We start from the raw sequence: 16,640 nt of genomic DNA, 5'->3' as shown, positions 1-16,640 counted from the left end.
GGTAAGTCACTTCACTGCTGTCTACCTCAGTTTCTTTGATTATAAAATGGAGCTAATAATACTATCTACTTCCTAGGGTTATTGAGGAGATCAAATGAGATATTTATAAAGTTCTTAGCACAATGCTTTGCACATAGTAGGCACTTACTAAATGCTTGTTTAAAAAAAACAAACTAGCATTTAGCCCATAGTAGGGATTTGGCAAATGCTTATTGACTGACTCATTCATTCACATATCCATTTCAATTACATAAAATACCATGGTGGGGGAAAAACATCAAATATGTTTTAAAATAAACAACAGTGGCATACGCTCTTTGGATAACACTCATATGTAACCATATTTAATTGTGTTAAGTATTATTAAAAGTACAGTTTAATTATGTGAGTTGTTTAACATACTTTACGTAAATCAAGGAGTACAATTAAATACAATCAGGAAAACAACATTTGGAAGAATACCAATTCACTTGAACACCAGCTCTGGGAAAAATATCTATTTTCACTTTGGTTTTAAATTAGAAGCCAGAGATACGCCGTCTCAGATCATGACTGTACAAACAGCCATTCTCTTTGCTACAAGCTCTATACCTCCATGTTTGGACTTGGGGGAGAGGGGCAGAAGAGGCAGAAGAGGGTTAAGGGAAGGCAGCCGCTAGAATTTTCAAAAAGAAAGCCTAGTGTTTAGGGAAACGATGCCAGAATGATATTATTACAGAAGTGTTAGGTGTTCACCTGCGTATAAAAGGATCAATAATAAACCAAATAATATTGAAAACAATACAATTTAATAATACTTCTGTAAGAAGCAGAATTACAATAATACATGTTTGTCACATGCATAGGTGTGCATAAGAAAAAATCCTTGTTATGAACTATAGTTCATGTAGAATAGCAAAATATTTACTTAAAACTACACAAATTTATTGGCAAAGAAAGGAATCTATAAAAGGGACGTGTACAGAGGATTGGTGCTGTATCAGCATCCGTACTGAAAGGTATCCACTTTAAAAAAGCATATACATTTTATATATGCATATATATACATACATATACACAATAACACAAATAAATACACATGTTAAAGTGTTATCAACCTCCAGCATCTTTGTGCTTTGACCAGACTTCCCCCCCCCCCCCCAGCCAAGGATCCTGTGAATATCAGGTGAATTGTCTCTAAGCCAGTGGTGTAAAAGACCACAGTTTTATCCCATTATAAAAGTGACCTTGATTCTGTGGGTCTATTGATCTCTATGTGTCTATATCTATATCTGTCTGTATGTGTAGCTATAGACATCTAGAAATAGAGATATATAGAGATAGGTATGAATATATACTGGGCCCAGCACTCATTCAGTCCTATGCACTGAATACTGTGTATTTCTCTGTCTCCATTGGCAGAAAACAAAGAAACTACATTTCGCTAGCTGAGGAATAAGAAATAATCATAATAATTAGACCCCACTTTCACGCACGCATGCAAATTAAGGTTTAGTTCTCAGACATCTGCCCTTTCTGCCTTTGGCATATCTAACCTTAATCTAAGAACTTTGGTTCATGGAAACCTTCACCTTGATTTTAGTGCAAAAACTGAACATTGACTGAATTGGGTTCTGTCTGACTCCACTCCCGAGTTTTCCACTCCATTGCCGTTCCAAACAATTACTGTGTCTGCAGGCCCATGTCTAAACCAAATTTCCATTTTCCCCAGAAGAAGTCCTCTAAATACAATACTCATACCATTCATGCGCCACACACAAGCATACCCAATAGTAGTCCAATAGTAAGCCATGCATCTTATTTGTGAGATGGGGGGAACACAAAAATTGTACAAGGGCATTTGGCAATAGTGTGGTTGGTAATGTGGAAACAACATCAGTCTAAAGGGAAGGGAAAAAATTGAGAAATGCAGTCAGCTGGGACTAAAAGATCCAGTTCTCAGACAACACTGTTCACATACCAAAGTTTCAAAATAGAACCTAGCTTTTCCTTTTAAGTATATTAATTCTCTGAAGTCACTCACCCTTGTAGCAATATAAAACAATTTTCTTGGATAATAAACTGAAATCAAATGGAACGCAGTTAAAGAAGAGAAATCAGGTGTGGAGAATGTTTAAATATAATTGTGAAAAATGTTGTCCTTTTAAGTATTAAGGTAAAAATCAACACTTATAATGTAGGAAGTGAAAATCTGTGCCCAGGATAAGAATATTGCTATTGTTAACTTTATAGGATAAGACTGACACAATTGAAAAAGACAAACAGAAATCATTTAGCCTAAAAAAAAGAGAGAGAAATAATTTAACGTAATTTAGGATCATAGGTCATCTAGTCTAACCCTCTCATTTCAAAGTTGAAGAAATTCATATAACAGAGCCAGAATTTGAAAACAGGTCTTCTGATCCCCAAAATAGCATAATTTATGTTCATATATTTTATGTATAAAGTAATATAAATTCAATTAAAGGAAGGAAGCCAAGGTTATAAGCATTTGTGTAGTGTCAGGTTCAATACTAAGTTTCTCATTTAAGCTTCAAAACAACCCTGGGAGGTGGGTACCATTAATATCCCTATTTTATAGCTGGGGGAACTGAGGCATATAGCTGTTAAGTAACTTGCCCAGGGTAATACAGCAAGTAGTTGTCTGAGGTCAGATTTTAATTCAGGTAATCAACTTCAGGACCAGCATTCTATCTGCTACTATCAACTGTATAAAATAATTAACCAAATGTATGGTGGGGGTTAAGAGGAGAGGAAAAAAATAAAGAGGAAAAGACTCTCCAGCAATAAATGACTTTAAATGACTGAAACAGACATTCTTTGAAACTAACAATGAAAATATGCTTTTGTAAAGTCAGTGACATGATCTCTAACATGCTCTATCAAGTTTCAAAATTCTAACAAAACTGACATTATAAACCCTTTGAAGACAAGGATTCTAACATCTTTCGGATCCCTTTACATGCCTGACATAGTGCTAGACAAATGGAAGAAGCTTAATAAATACGTATAAAATTGTGAGGGTAGAAAAAATATAATTCCATCATAGCTGTCCCCAACTATTCAGAGGGAAAGGGTGCATTGCAAGGATATTTGATACCCCAAAGTCTGAAATAGTTATAATGCAATGTGGTTTGGTAAGTCAAGAGAAGAAGGGTGATAATCCTGGGATGAAGTCCATTATGCCAAGGATAAAACAACTGCCCATAAATAAATATCTTTGATGACAAGTAATAAAATCTTCTAGCATGGAGCTCATAAGAGGGGATTCACTCTTCATGTCTGCTTCCAAGAAAAAGCTTCATCAGAAAGCACTTGAGCCAGTTTGGTATTAAAAGGCTCATAAAAGTCTTGGAGAATCTTTTTCGTGAGTAGAAACATGGGTCCTAGGTTCCGGTCCTCTGGACGTCTTGTATTTGATGCAGGGCTCCTGGTAATCAGAGCTTCTTGTTTTTTATTTAAGGGCCCTGAGACAAAGGGGACAAAAAACCCAATTAAAGCAAGGAACAACTAGAAATAATTTTCTAGAATTAGAGTTTATTCTTTATATTTCTAAAAGAATTCTTTAAATATATATGTACCAAATAAATTTATTAAAATAGAAATTAGTGAGGATCAAATGAGATAAAACCGCCAAACACTATATAGATATTGACTTCTATTATGATGATGATTAACTGAAAGGGCTGGTCTAATGTTTTATGTTGCCTTAACTCATCAGTAGCTCCTAATTATCTCTATTTCGCCTTGGCTATGCAAGTTTAGCCAGTGACTCAGAAGCAAAAGACCCCCAAGATGGTTGGGAGGAATGGGAACATCCCTAATGCTATAAGCAGTAGAATGTAGGGGATTAGTTTTATGCCTTTACTGGGATTATCCCACTGTTCTCTACAGATAGCATATATAAAAATATCTTAGATATTAGTGAGCCTTTCACAAACATTACTGAATTACTTTCATTGGTTCTATAGGTAGCTAAGTGGAACAATTTCTGAAGGGAGAGAAAGGAAGAAATGGGAGGGCTTCTCCTCCCTCCCTTGGCACTTGAAATCCTGCATCATCAGGTCTGATTCCAATTATGGAAGAGAAAACGCTATGTTCAGAGGGAGCCCTAAAACATTCAGAGGCATGGAACCCCAGGCTTTTTCAGCAAGTCCTATAATGGGACCACTTGGGATACAGTTAAACAGCTCTAAAGACTTCAGGTGAAATATGAGAAAATTTGCTTGAAATAATAGGGATAATTCAATCCTATCTTTGGAAGGAAAACCTCCATGAACAAGAAATTTTTGAGTTGCATATAATAGGTCTACTTATTTCTGACAATATCCAATCAACAAAATTCTAGCATGACAAAAGGATTCAGACAGGTCCTGAGAATACATTGTGCTCTGAGATTTGCTGCTTACTAGCCTGGACAAAACACTTTTTTTAAAAAATCAAGAAATTATTCAGTACCACATTCCCACAATCAACAATTCACCTATAAATGTTCTTTCCTAATTATAATCAGTGGCATATTCTTTATCAGTGGAGTAGGTTTCCCTTATTATTCCAGACTTTGGTTCCCTATCCACTTAGCCCCAGATATACATGTATAGCCTATAGTATGATCTGTTCTCAGAGATGATGTATGGATTTGAACAAAGGAATTAAGTGCCCCCACATCCAAAAGATCAAAGTGAGAGGGGATGGTCATGAGGTCTTTCAGTGATACTTAACAACTCTCCCAATCGCAATAGAATTTTGCCCTAGCTCACTTTTGAGTATTATATCTGTCTAGATGCCATTCTTTACTTTTAGAGTTTGCTCATTATCCTAACTTGTTTTGAGACTTTAAGGGAAAAAAGAATTCACATAACTTTCTTCATACCTAAGTTCAGGAACTGGAAAACTTTATTCATGGTATACTTGACATTGGACGCATGATCTTCTAGACGAAGAATCAGGATCTGTTCTTTGTCAAAAACAGTGAGCCAGTCTAAGAGATACACGACGTACAAGCCAATCTGTAGTCTTACCTAATGGCAAAAGAGGGGGAAAACATTCTAAAATAATTCCAACAATTCCTTGAGATGTTATAGTAAACTTTTTGGAAAACAGAAAATAAAACTACTCCCCACTGAGATAATAATTCATATTTGATGACTTTTCCTCTGTTTTCTTCTTCAGATACCTTCTGTACTCAGCACTGAATATATGGGCATCTGACATCATGAATATAAATCAGCTACACCGGTGATTTTTTCAAATTTTGACTAAATGATTTTGTGTGTGTGTGAACATATGTCCCCAAAGTCTTACTGCAATTTTAAGTTTTGATAGTTTTGGGGACACCCTTTATGTACAAAATTGTTCTCAATATAAAAACATTGTTCCTCCACTTGATGAATTTGTAAATTAGAGATAATAATCTATGAGACATTTGGCAAAATATAGACCAATGTAAAATATTTTCACATTATTTTTATTTTTCATCATTATTCATTTGATTGTCTCAATACTTCTGTGTAGGAGGATAGAGGAATGGGAAGCAATTAAAGGAGATAAACAGTGCCCCAAAGTTCATTAGGTTCTCTCCAACCCACATATTTTTAATAGCCTCATAAAAAAAATTAAAAAAAACCTCAAGCTGGTTGTATACATTCAGAAATAGTTAAATGTATGCATACACAATATGAAAGAGTTACAGGGATTTTACATGCAGTTGAAGACTTTTCAAGTCTTTTGAATTTCCTCCATCAAATTCATTTATTTTTTCCAAAACAAGAAGTAGTGACCAGGCAGCTAAATGATAAAAATCTGACTATATTCATAGAACTGTTTAAGAGGTGAAGATGGAATGGAAGAGCCCATAGACAATGAGTCATCAGACCTGTGACCTAGACCTCAATCTGACTGACAAATTGTGTGTGATCTTGCACAAGTCACTAGGCTTCTTAGAAATTTCTCAACTCCATTGATGGTTTTACCATTCCTCCAGTTTTTATTGTTTAGTTGTTTCAGTTGTGACTGTGTTTGGGGTTTTCTTGGCAAAGATATTGGCATAGTTTGCCATTTCCTTTTCCACCTCATTTTACAGATGAAATAAAAGAGGGAAACAGAGGTAAGTGGCTTGGCCAGGATCACAAGAAAGTGTCTGAGGCTGAATTTAAACTAAAAATGATTAGTCTTCTTGACTCCAGGTCGAGTACTCTATCAAAGCTGAAAATCTGCAAGTCATTTTCAATTTTTCTATCTCTACCTCACCCATCCACATCCAATCTGATGTCAGTTCAAAATATTTTTGTTTAAATCAATCCAAAATACATGATTAATATCTATAATATATAAAACCTAGAGACAGGAAGTCCTGGAGCAAAAGTCTTGCCTCTGACCCATATTGGCTTTTGATGCTGGCCAAGTAATTTAATTTCTCGGTGATCTGGACAACTTGCTAAGACTATGAGAATAGAGGCATAATTTCTTTGGATGAGTGAATTTTCCTAACTAGAGAGTTATTTATACAGATGAAGTTATAGATCCAGACAAAAACAAATAAAATAAATCAAAACAAAACATAAAACCAATGGGAAGAACATTGTGTTATGTGCTGTTTCTATCATCAAAGAATTTATGGTCTAATAGATGGCTGGGTAGATACAACATGGACCCTGGATAAATGATACAAGATTGGAAAAAAAATTGGAAAATGAGGGGGGTGTACCTTGATTGGGGAATGGCTGAACAAATGGTGGTATATGATGGTAATGGAATACTACTGTGCAATAAGGAAAAATAAACTGTTTGATTTCCATATGAGCTGGAAAGACCTCCACAAACTCATGCAGAGTGAAATGAGCAGAACCAGGAGAACATTGTACACAGAGACTGAAACATTGTGGGACAATCATTTATAATCAACTTTAGTACTGATAACAATGCAATGATCCAGGACAATCTCAAGGGACTTATGAGAAAGAACACTATCCACATTGAGATAAAGAACTGTGGGAGTAGAAACAAAAGAAAAACATATTATTTTTACTTGTTAATATGGGTATTGGATGTGGGGTTTTGGTTTTTAAAGAATTATTACAAAAATGAAAAATATAGGGGGAAAAAGAATGATGCAAGGAAGAAAATAAAAGGACAACATGAGAGCCAGACAAAATACAATGATAAATTTGAGGTAGGAGAAATCACTTTTATCCAGCAAAGTCTAGGTAGAATTCATGGAGCAAGTAGCATCTCTGTCGGCTCTTACAGGAAGGAAGGGATTTCACCAGAAATGAAAAAGGGGTCTATTCCATAGTAAAAAAAAAAAAAGCAGGGAATAATAATTTTATTCAATAGGCAATGGGTAAGTAGTGAAGATAAAGATTAAAGATAAACAGAGTAGGGGTGAGACAATAGCAATACATGAGGACTAAGATTGGTTCAATAGTGGAGAGAACTAGGGCAGCTGGTGCTGCAGTGGATAGTGTGCCAGGATTAGAGTCAGGAGACCTGAGTTCAAATGCAGCCTCAGATACTTACTAGCTGTGTGATCTTGGCCAAGTCACACCTATTTTCCTCAATTTACTCATCTGTAAAGCTGGAGAAGGAAATGACAAGCAACTCCGGGATCTTTGCCCCACCAAAACCTAAGTAGGGTTATGAACAGTCAAACATGACTGAAAAAAGTGACTGACCATGGAGGGTTGGAGATGGAGGAAATATTGGGGACAAGAAGACAAATTAAAAGGCTATATTAGAAGTTATATAGGTAAGATTAAATGACAACCTAAATGATGTTGGTTCATATAAATGGAAAAGGAGAGGGCAGGCACAACAACTATTGGGAAAGTAGAAATAAGAAGACTTCATAATCACATGTGTAAGGTATGGAATGGAAAAGTCAAAAATTACTCCAATGTTGGAAATATGGCTATACCATTATTAGTAACAATAAAGTAGTATAGGAAAGGGAAGTAGGTTTTGGGGAAAAGATGTTAATTTCATTTTTTAAAATTCTTAACTTTGATATGCTTTAAGTCATTTGGAAACTAGATCTCTGGGAAGGTACTGGGAAAAGAAAGAGAGAAGGAGCCTTCTTCATAGAAAAGATAAAAATTCTCAAACCTGTCCTTTCCTTTGTATTTTCATCTTCCTTCTAGCTCATCATTATGCTCCCTCCATCTAGATCATCATATAGACTCCTAACATCTCCCCTTTTCTAGTCTCTCTCCATCTCCTTTCATTCTGTTTCCAAAGCAATATTCCGGACCAAATGAAAAAAGTCATGAAGAAATTCCCTTCTTGAACATATATCACAAGAAGTCAAAAACAGAAAGGCTCCATATTTACTGAAATATTCCCAGAAGCACATTTTGTGATAGCAACAAAGTTGCTGGTTGTTTCATCAACTGCAAATGTTGACCATTACAATTTTTTTTTATATAAAGGTAGTGGAATATTGTGAGTTGTGCAAAATGACCTACCTGAGGAATTCAGAGAAATACTTCTATTAACCAATCAGCATTAACTGATGTTATTTTTTATTAATTACATACTAATAATTAAATATGACCAATTAATTATAATTTTTACCTACCCTCTCCTCTCCATTCATAGTCACCAACATAATTCAAGTTCTCATCTAATCTTACCCAGACTACTTTTAACTTGTCTTAATGAATACTAACCCATTAAATGATGAAGAGCACAAAAAAAAACAAAGAAAGCAATATAAAAACCAGTACAATAATGTAAATAAAACATTAAAAGTTGAACTATGATGAAACGTAATGGTTAATCTCAGATTCAGAGAATAAATGATGAAACATATCCATCTTCTCTCATGCAACAGAAAAAAATAAATATGTGTATATGTGTGTGAGCATATGTGCATGTACACTCTATAAGGATCTAATGGAATTTGCATCTATCACAATCTGTCTGGAATAAGGTATATGCTTTAAGGGTAATTACATTCTGTTAGTTTTGAATATTTTCTTTTTCAAGAGAGGTTTTTCATGTGTGTGTGTGTGTAAGGAGTGTTAAGAAGAAATGATTAGGACTTTAAAAATGAGAGACATCAATTAAGCTTCAAACACTCAATAAACAAGTATTGATTGATGCTTATTTTGTGCCAGGGTTTGTGGTAAGCCCTGGGGGATACAACATGCATGTACACAGATGAATATAAGCTCTGTACAGAGTAGATGGAAAATCCCCATTGAGAGAAGGACATTAGAAGCTGGAAGGAACCAGGAAAGACCTCCAAGAAAAAAAATATATATATATAAGGTGAATCTTGAATGATTCTAGGGATTCTAATAGGTGCTGTTGAGGAGGGAGAGCATTCCAGATCTGGCTGATAGTCAGCACAAAGGTAGCTAGTTGGGACAGTAGATAAAGCACTGGGACTGGAATTAGGAAAACTCAAGTTAAAATATGGCCTTAGATGCTAGCTGTGTGACCCTGAGCAAATCACTTAACTCTGTTTGCCTCAGTTTCCTCATCTGTAAAATGAGCTAGAGAAGGAAATATCAAACCACTTCAACTATCTGCCAAGAAAACCCCAATCAGACATGACCAAAAAGACTGAACAACAACCACAACAAAGGCACAGATAAGGTGAGACAAGTGTAAGATGAAACAACAAATAGACCAGCATGGAAGGACCATACATAGAATAAAGAGATTATAAGAGAGGAAGAATGGAAGAAGGCAGGAGATAAAGGGCCTTGAATAACAAAGTAGTTTCTATTTTGTCATAGAGGTTATAAGGGTGACATGGGCAGTCTTGGGCTTTAGGAAGATCACTTGGCAGGTATATAGAAGATGGTCTAGAGAAGGAGAAAATCTGAGTAAGAAAAACCAGTTAGAAGATTATTGCCAGTCCAGACAAGAGCTGATGACAAGAACTAGGACTGCAGTTATTTGAACTAAGAGAAGAGCCAGGGATTGTGCTTTAATACAAACCGAGCAGATGATCAAAATGGGATTGGGGAAATGATGTCCAAGATGAGTTACTGACATATATTCCATATACTTGCCTCAAGCGAATCTAACAATATTCGATCCAATGAATACTTATTAAATGCCTCCTATGTATAGACGAAAGGCTCTGGAGGGAGAAAAAAAGATAAAACCTAATTCCTGATTTCATGGAAGCTAATAAGTGAGTAAGGGGTTGAGGCAGGTAACCAGAATACAAAAGAGACTTTGGCTGTACAGGGAGCACAATGTACTTTGTCAGCAATGAGGAAAAAGAAGGGAAAAAAAAGAAAATTAAGTTAAATCTGTGGTGTTTTCAGTGTAGAGAGTTCTTGGTTACTTTCTCTGCTACATAGAGAATTTCCTAGAACACTGAGAAGTTAAGTGACTTGTACAGGGTCACCAAACCAGTATGAATCCAAGGAGTTCCTTGAATCTATTTCCACCTCAAATCCTAACTCTGAAGCCAGCTCTCTTTATCTATACACCATACTGTTTCTATAAGAGAAACATATTTTCATGTTTATATAGCACTTTAAAATCTACAAAGAACTTCCTTCACAATAATTCTATGTGCTGTCTTATGAAAATATTTCCCTTATACATGAGAAAACTAGAATTTAGATGGGAAATGATTTGCTCAAATTCACATAGCTAACAAAGTGATGATTCCAGTTCTTGGTCCCAGTCTGACAACATATCCAAATCTTCAAAGTGATACTAGAGGCAAGTATTTCCCTTAAAATCAATTTCCAAAATGATCTGAATTTTTGTAAAAAGCCTTATTTTCTGTCTTAGTATCAGTTTGAAGACAGAAGAAATGATAAGGGCTAGGAAGCTGGAGTTAAGTGATTTGCCAGGGTCACACAGTTGAAAGTGCTGAGGCCAGATTTGAAGCCAAGTCCTCTTAATTCCAGGTCTAATTCTCCATCCACTGTGCTACCCACCTGTCCCAATAATGTGATTTTTTAAAGGGACCTATTGGTACTTGCACTTAATTGTGCACATATACATATATATGAATATATATGTTTGTGTGTGTGTGCAAATATACATATATATCTTTTCAAAAATAGTTCAAGTTTATATAGCATTTTACAATCTACAAAGTACTATCTTTGTATATATACAAAGTATATATACACATATATCAGCTAGGAGACAATGACATTGTTCTATAAATGAAGGAGGTTAAAGAGATGGTGAAAATAATTAAAACATCCAATTCCTTCATGAGGAATTTAATGAATTTTATCCTAATTGCCCATAAGCATTTCCCTCCTTTGATATCTTTTCATTTTTTAGAGACCTTGATCCTGAGGTCTCTTTTAAAAGGGCCACTTGAAAAGTGGGACAAACCACGAGAGATTCTGAGGAGGCTGGCATTTGACTCTCCTGAGTGACCTCAAGAAAGTCACTTGCCTGCTGTCTGCCTCAGTTTCTTCATCTATAAAATAATGGATTAGATAAGGTGGCCATTTAGGTCCTTTCCAGCTTTCTATTTATGAATCTATGATTTTCCCTTGCATCTGGTAATGTGCGAGGGCCACTCTACTAGCCACGTAACTGGAAAAAAAAGTTTTGCCTAATGGTTTAAAGAGGGAATGCAGATAACATTTAGAGTCCATTTGCTTTATTTCATGGGGATTTACTTTAACTATGATAAAAGACATTACTAAGATCAAATGAATAATATTTGTACTGTAGTTTGAGGCTTAATAATATTTGTTGTTTTCTCCTTTTCCCTTGCCCAATCAAAAAAAATTGCAAATTTAAAAGTGATGCAAAGTGCATGATGGTATAGAAGATGCTTATTTATATAAGATGGTCATTTATGAACAGAAGGAAATATATACTATGAAGTTATTAAAATAAATTAGTATTCTATTCCAGGTGATTTCCTTAATGTATCCTATGTAGATCCTCCCCATTTTTCTCATCTTGAAGCTCTTGCTCACCCTATTCTCTTTTCTAGGAATCTCTTCTCTATTTTCTGCATTTATCCAGGCCTTATCTATGTTTCAAGTATCTGCTGAAGTCAATTTCCTCCTATATAAGCCCTTTCTAGCACACACTGAAATCTTTAGTCTCTCCACTTTTCCATTTTGTGGAAATGACTGAAAGAGGAATACAGAGACCTGAGTTACTGCTAGCGAGCAATAATAAAAACAAATACATTCTACTTAATATAATAATATATAACATCATATATGATTACAGACATATATATATATGCAAGAATAGCATTTACACCGTGCTTTATGGCTTACAAAGCACTTTTTATATTAACTTATTTGATGCTTACAACCCAGTGACACAGATGCTATTGCTGTCTCCATTTTACAAAGGAGGAAAATGAAGTAGACAACAGTTTAGTGACTTCCCAGCTAGTAAGCTTATATGGGCAGGTAGATTTGAACTCAAATCTTCCTGATGCTCAATCCATGGCACCACCAAGCTGCCTTTAGGTTTCATCTTTATCACTAATTAACTCTATGCTCTCATGTAAGTCATCATGGTACAGGGGAAAGAGTGCTGAACTTAAAAGGATGTACTTGAAGTCATCAAATGTACTATTGATTCTGCCACTGTGATCCTAGGCACAGTACATGATCTCTTTAATCTTTAGTTTCCTCATCTATATAATCAGAGGTCTGGCCTAGATTAGACATATGTGACCCACAACACTTCTGAGTGTGGCCTCAAACCAGATTAAATTGTAATTGGGAATAATTTAACAAAATAAATAAAAGTAAAATAAAGCATAGATAAAATCTTATCTTAAAATTAAGCCAATATGCAACCCTCAGGGATCTTTATGTATGAATTAATGATCTCCATTTCTACTAGAATTTGACACCACTAGTCCCAATGATATTAAGGTGCCTTCCAGTCTAGATATTCAGTCCTATATAATCTCTTTTCTTAATTTCTTCATTGAAAAAATGGGAATAACACTTGCCATAGACAGTTTGTTGCATGCAGAAAGCATCAAGTACTGGGAGAACTTTGTTGTTCAGTGATTTCAGTCATGCCTGACTCTTTGTGACCCCATTTTGGAGTTTTCTTGGCAAAGATCCTAGAGTAGTTTGCTACTTCTATCTCTGGTTTGTTTTACAGATGAGGAAACTGAGGCAAATAGGATTAAGTGACTCACCTAGGGTTACACAGCTATTGAATATCTGAGCCTAGATTTGAACTCAATTCTTTCTGACTGCAGGCTCAGCATTCTATCCTCTGTACCATTTAGGAATGATAAATTGCCATGTAGATATATAAAATATTCCTTCATTAACTGACTGCTGTCACCCTTTCCAAACTTCTCACCTACTTCCATGTATTCTCCTGCCCAGTGATACTGGCCTTCTTGCTCTTCCTTATCCAAGATTCTCTATCTTATGACTACAATTTTCACTAGCTGTTCTCACACCTGCAGTGCTCTCCCATCCTGAGCTCTGACTCCTGACTTCCCTGGCTTCTTCAGTTTCCAACAAAAATCCCATCTTTTATGAGAAGTCTTTCCTGATCCCCCTTAATGCTAACGGCTCCCTTCTATATATCTTGTTTGTGTGAAATTGTTTTCATTTTGTCGCACCCGTTAGACAGTGAGCTCCAGGAGAGCATGGGCTGTCTTTGAAACTTTGGCATTTAGTATGGTGCTTATCATGTGGTAAGCACTTAATAAATGCACCTTACTGCTGTCTCCCCAAATGGACTATAGATCCCTTAAAATCAAGGATTGGCTCATACTGAGCTCAGCAGATACTGTCTCTATTAAAGCTTGCTGGTGGGGATAATTGTCAAGAAATTAGTTCATTAGCAATAAGCACATAACCTTTGGACAATAGGTCATAGGTGTCATGTACTTTTTTGATGAAGAACATATCAGGACAGTGGAAATGAGTTTAATACGGTTTCCACTCTCTTGGTATTCTATCCTTTCAGTAGTAGCTCTAGCCACTGGCAAATCCCCCTAAGCTGGGCCTGGATAACTCTCTAGGTGAATTTTAACATGATTAAACATTGTTTAAGATTCCTCCAGCTACAAAATAACTAAAATAACCAACTTCACTTGTTTTCAGGCACAGTAGTTACTTGCTTTCAATTCATTTAAAATTCATTAAACAGTATCCAATGTGAATGATTTCTCTCAAAATTTCAAGACCAAGAACACAGTCAACAAGGTAACAGTTAAATGAATTTGGTCATGCCCTACTTGCTGGAAAGAAATCGATCAATCAAGTGACACTAGAGTAGAAAGAGTCCTAGATTTTGATCCAAAAAACTATGTTCAAATTCCAGTTCTGCTCTAAACAACCCGACTGACTTTAGGCAAATCATTTAATTCTCTAGGCCTTAGTTTCCATCTGTAAAGAAAGGTCATTTTAACCTCTAAATTATGTTTTCTTTTCATGAAATCTTCCTTTAAAAATATATTCAACAAAAGGTCAGAAAGTTGGTCCATGATGGTTCTGATTGGGTGAGGAAATGTCTATTTCCCTTCCTAATACCACTCTGTACAATTTCCAAATTCTAATCATGAAATTTTGGATCCTATGAATAGTATTGAAATTATAATTTTACAGACTTTAGTTATTTAGTGTGAAATTAAAAGTCCTGTGATTTCTTAATTCATGAAATTTCTACAATGCCCTCTAAAACATTTAATAAGCATTTTATTATTTGATGTGAGCTTTGGTCTCATGCCAACAAATCATTCTAATCAATCAATGATGCCATATTTACAACAGACACATAAACTGGTGTACTGATAAGATTATAGGTAAAGGACAATGAAGTCTAAGGAAATGTTCTCGTGGGTAGAAGTGGTGGGGTTATTGGTTGTTGTTGGGTTTTCTTGCTGTTCTTATTAAGACTCTGACACTAACACCATCACTGAATATGCAAAGATATATCTGATGGTTCATGCACTTCTTGTCAAATATAGTAGGAGGTTGATTCCTTGAAAATGACCTGACCTCCGTCAACAGAATGATCGAATGGGTACTCAAGTCAAATTGTCCTTACTGTGTCTCATAAATGGCATCCATTCCCTTGTCTCTGAATCTTTGAGTTGGATGTTCCCCCATGCCTATTATAGTTTGTCTTCTCCTCTCATGCCTTAGCATCTCAAATTTCCTTCAAGATTCATGTCATGAACCACCTTCTACAAGAATCCTTTCATAATGCTCCCCACTGCCCATGACCTGCCAAATACTAGTGCTTTGCATTTACTTCACACACACACACATACATGTGTACATACACACATGCACACATACACATGGAGTATTTGCTTGGTATGTGTATACATTTATATAGAAAGTAAATAAAAAATATATGTATGTTTACACCAAGTAAATATAATATGCATGTGTATGTATACATGCACCTAAATGCATACATAAACACACATATACACAGACAAAACACATTTGTTTCTGTCTTCCTGCCTCTCTCTTAATTTGTGTATGTGTAGAAACACATACATACCTTATAGCACAGAATATACTGTATATGTGTATATATTTCTTTCTAGATATGATTATATCAGCATCCATAATACATAGTAGAGATATAGTCTAAGTATATCTATCTAGATATTTGCAAAAGTGTGATATTAACGCATCTATATATAACACATCTATATAGTATATGTAGGAAAGCAAATAAATATGCTTATCTAGATATAGATATATATGTATATATCATATGGAGATATATATCTATATTACATGTGTAATATAGAGTATAGCATATTATATGTGTATCCATATGTGGATAAACATAGATATATCTTATATATAGTCTTTGATAGATGGAGGCTCTTTAAGGACAACAGATTGTTTTACTTTTGTCTTAATACACCCAAGTCTTAGCTCGGTGCCTAGAAAATGGCAGGCTCCTAATAAATACTTGTTCATCAACTTATTGAGTCATTTATGGTCAGAGAACCAGAAACTGTGACTATTCCCAAATCCTTTTATTACATACTTTCATTCTCTTCAGTGAATCCTTCCCTCATTCCCTATATTGACAGAGGTCTCTCCTCCATAAATTCTGAATCCTTCTGATACAGAGCTCATAAGATCCTTATTGAATACTGCTTTGCATGAAGATATATCTCATCTTCTCTCCACAGGATTTGAACTCTGGTCTTCATGAATCTTATCCACTATGCCACCTAACTGTCACCACTTAGCTACTTCTACCTCATTGGCTTCTACAATCTTGTTTAAGAAGTGTTTCCAACAATCTGCATTCTTAACAGTGTTCAGCATATAGTAGAGGCTTAGTAAGTGCTTGCTGATTTGGAACAGAATTTGCATGAACTGAGGAAACTTCTGGAAACTGAGCAAAATATTATGAATTGAGGTAAACCATCCCTAATTTAAATGCTCTGAACTCACAAAAGACAATAAAAATACTTTCTTTGTATTAAAAATAAACAGAAAGGTCCTCATGAATTTAGATAAGAAATATAAAATTGAGCAGCAGATGGCATATTCCGTTTGATAGTCAGTCATGTGAAACATTGGTAGTTACTGGTATACAATATAAAACAAAACAAAATATTTTAAAATTAAACCATAACTTTGACAAATAGAATGTCTATTCATAAGATAATTTCCAGGTTGATTATTCTTCTCAATCAGGAATTTTGAATGGACTTGGAA

The 16,640-nt window shown here is 35.2% G+C and overlaps 1 protein-coding gene across 10 annotated transcripts in view; it reads right to left on the bottom strand.

Annotated features, from left to right (window-relative positions):
- Positions 1 to 316: 316 nt before the first annotated feature.
- The window catches only part of CHST15 (carbohydrate sulfotransferase 15), a 133,266-nt gene continuing 116,942 nt past the window's right edge, over positions 317 to 16,640 (bottom strand). For all 10 annotated transcript variants that reach the window (XM_007478846.3, XM_007478845.3, XM_056802781.1 and 7 more), the window contains 2 exons: positions 4,874 to 5,021; positions 317 to 3,467 (listed from right to left, as the gene is read on the bottom strand). In XM_007478846.3, the coding sequence (XP_007478908.1) occupies positions 3,277 to 3,467; positions 4,874 to 5,021 (339 nt within the window). In that variant the 3' untranslated portion in view covers positions 317 to 3,276. The remainder of the gene's footprint in view (positions 3,468 to 4,873; positions 5,022 to 16,640) is intronic.

The sequence above is a fragment of the Monodelphis domestica genome, chromosome 1 (assembly GCF_027887165.1).
Source record: "Monodelphis domestica isolate mMonDom1 chromosome 1, mMonDom1.pri, whole genome shotgun sequence".
Lineage (NCBI taxonomy): Eukaryota > Metazoa > Chordata > Mammalia > Didelphimorphia > Didelphidae > Monodelphis > Monodelphis domestica.
The sequence above is the reverse complement of the archived record's forward strand: the minus strand, read 5'-3'. Positions and strand labels throughout refer to the sequence as shown.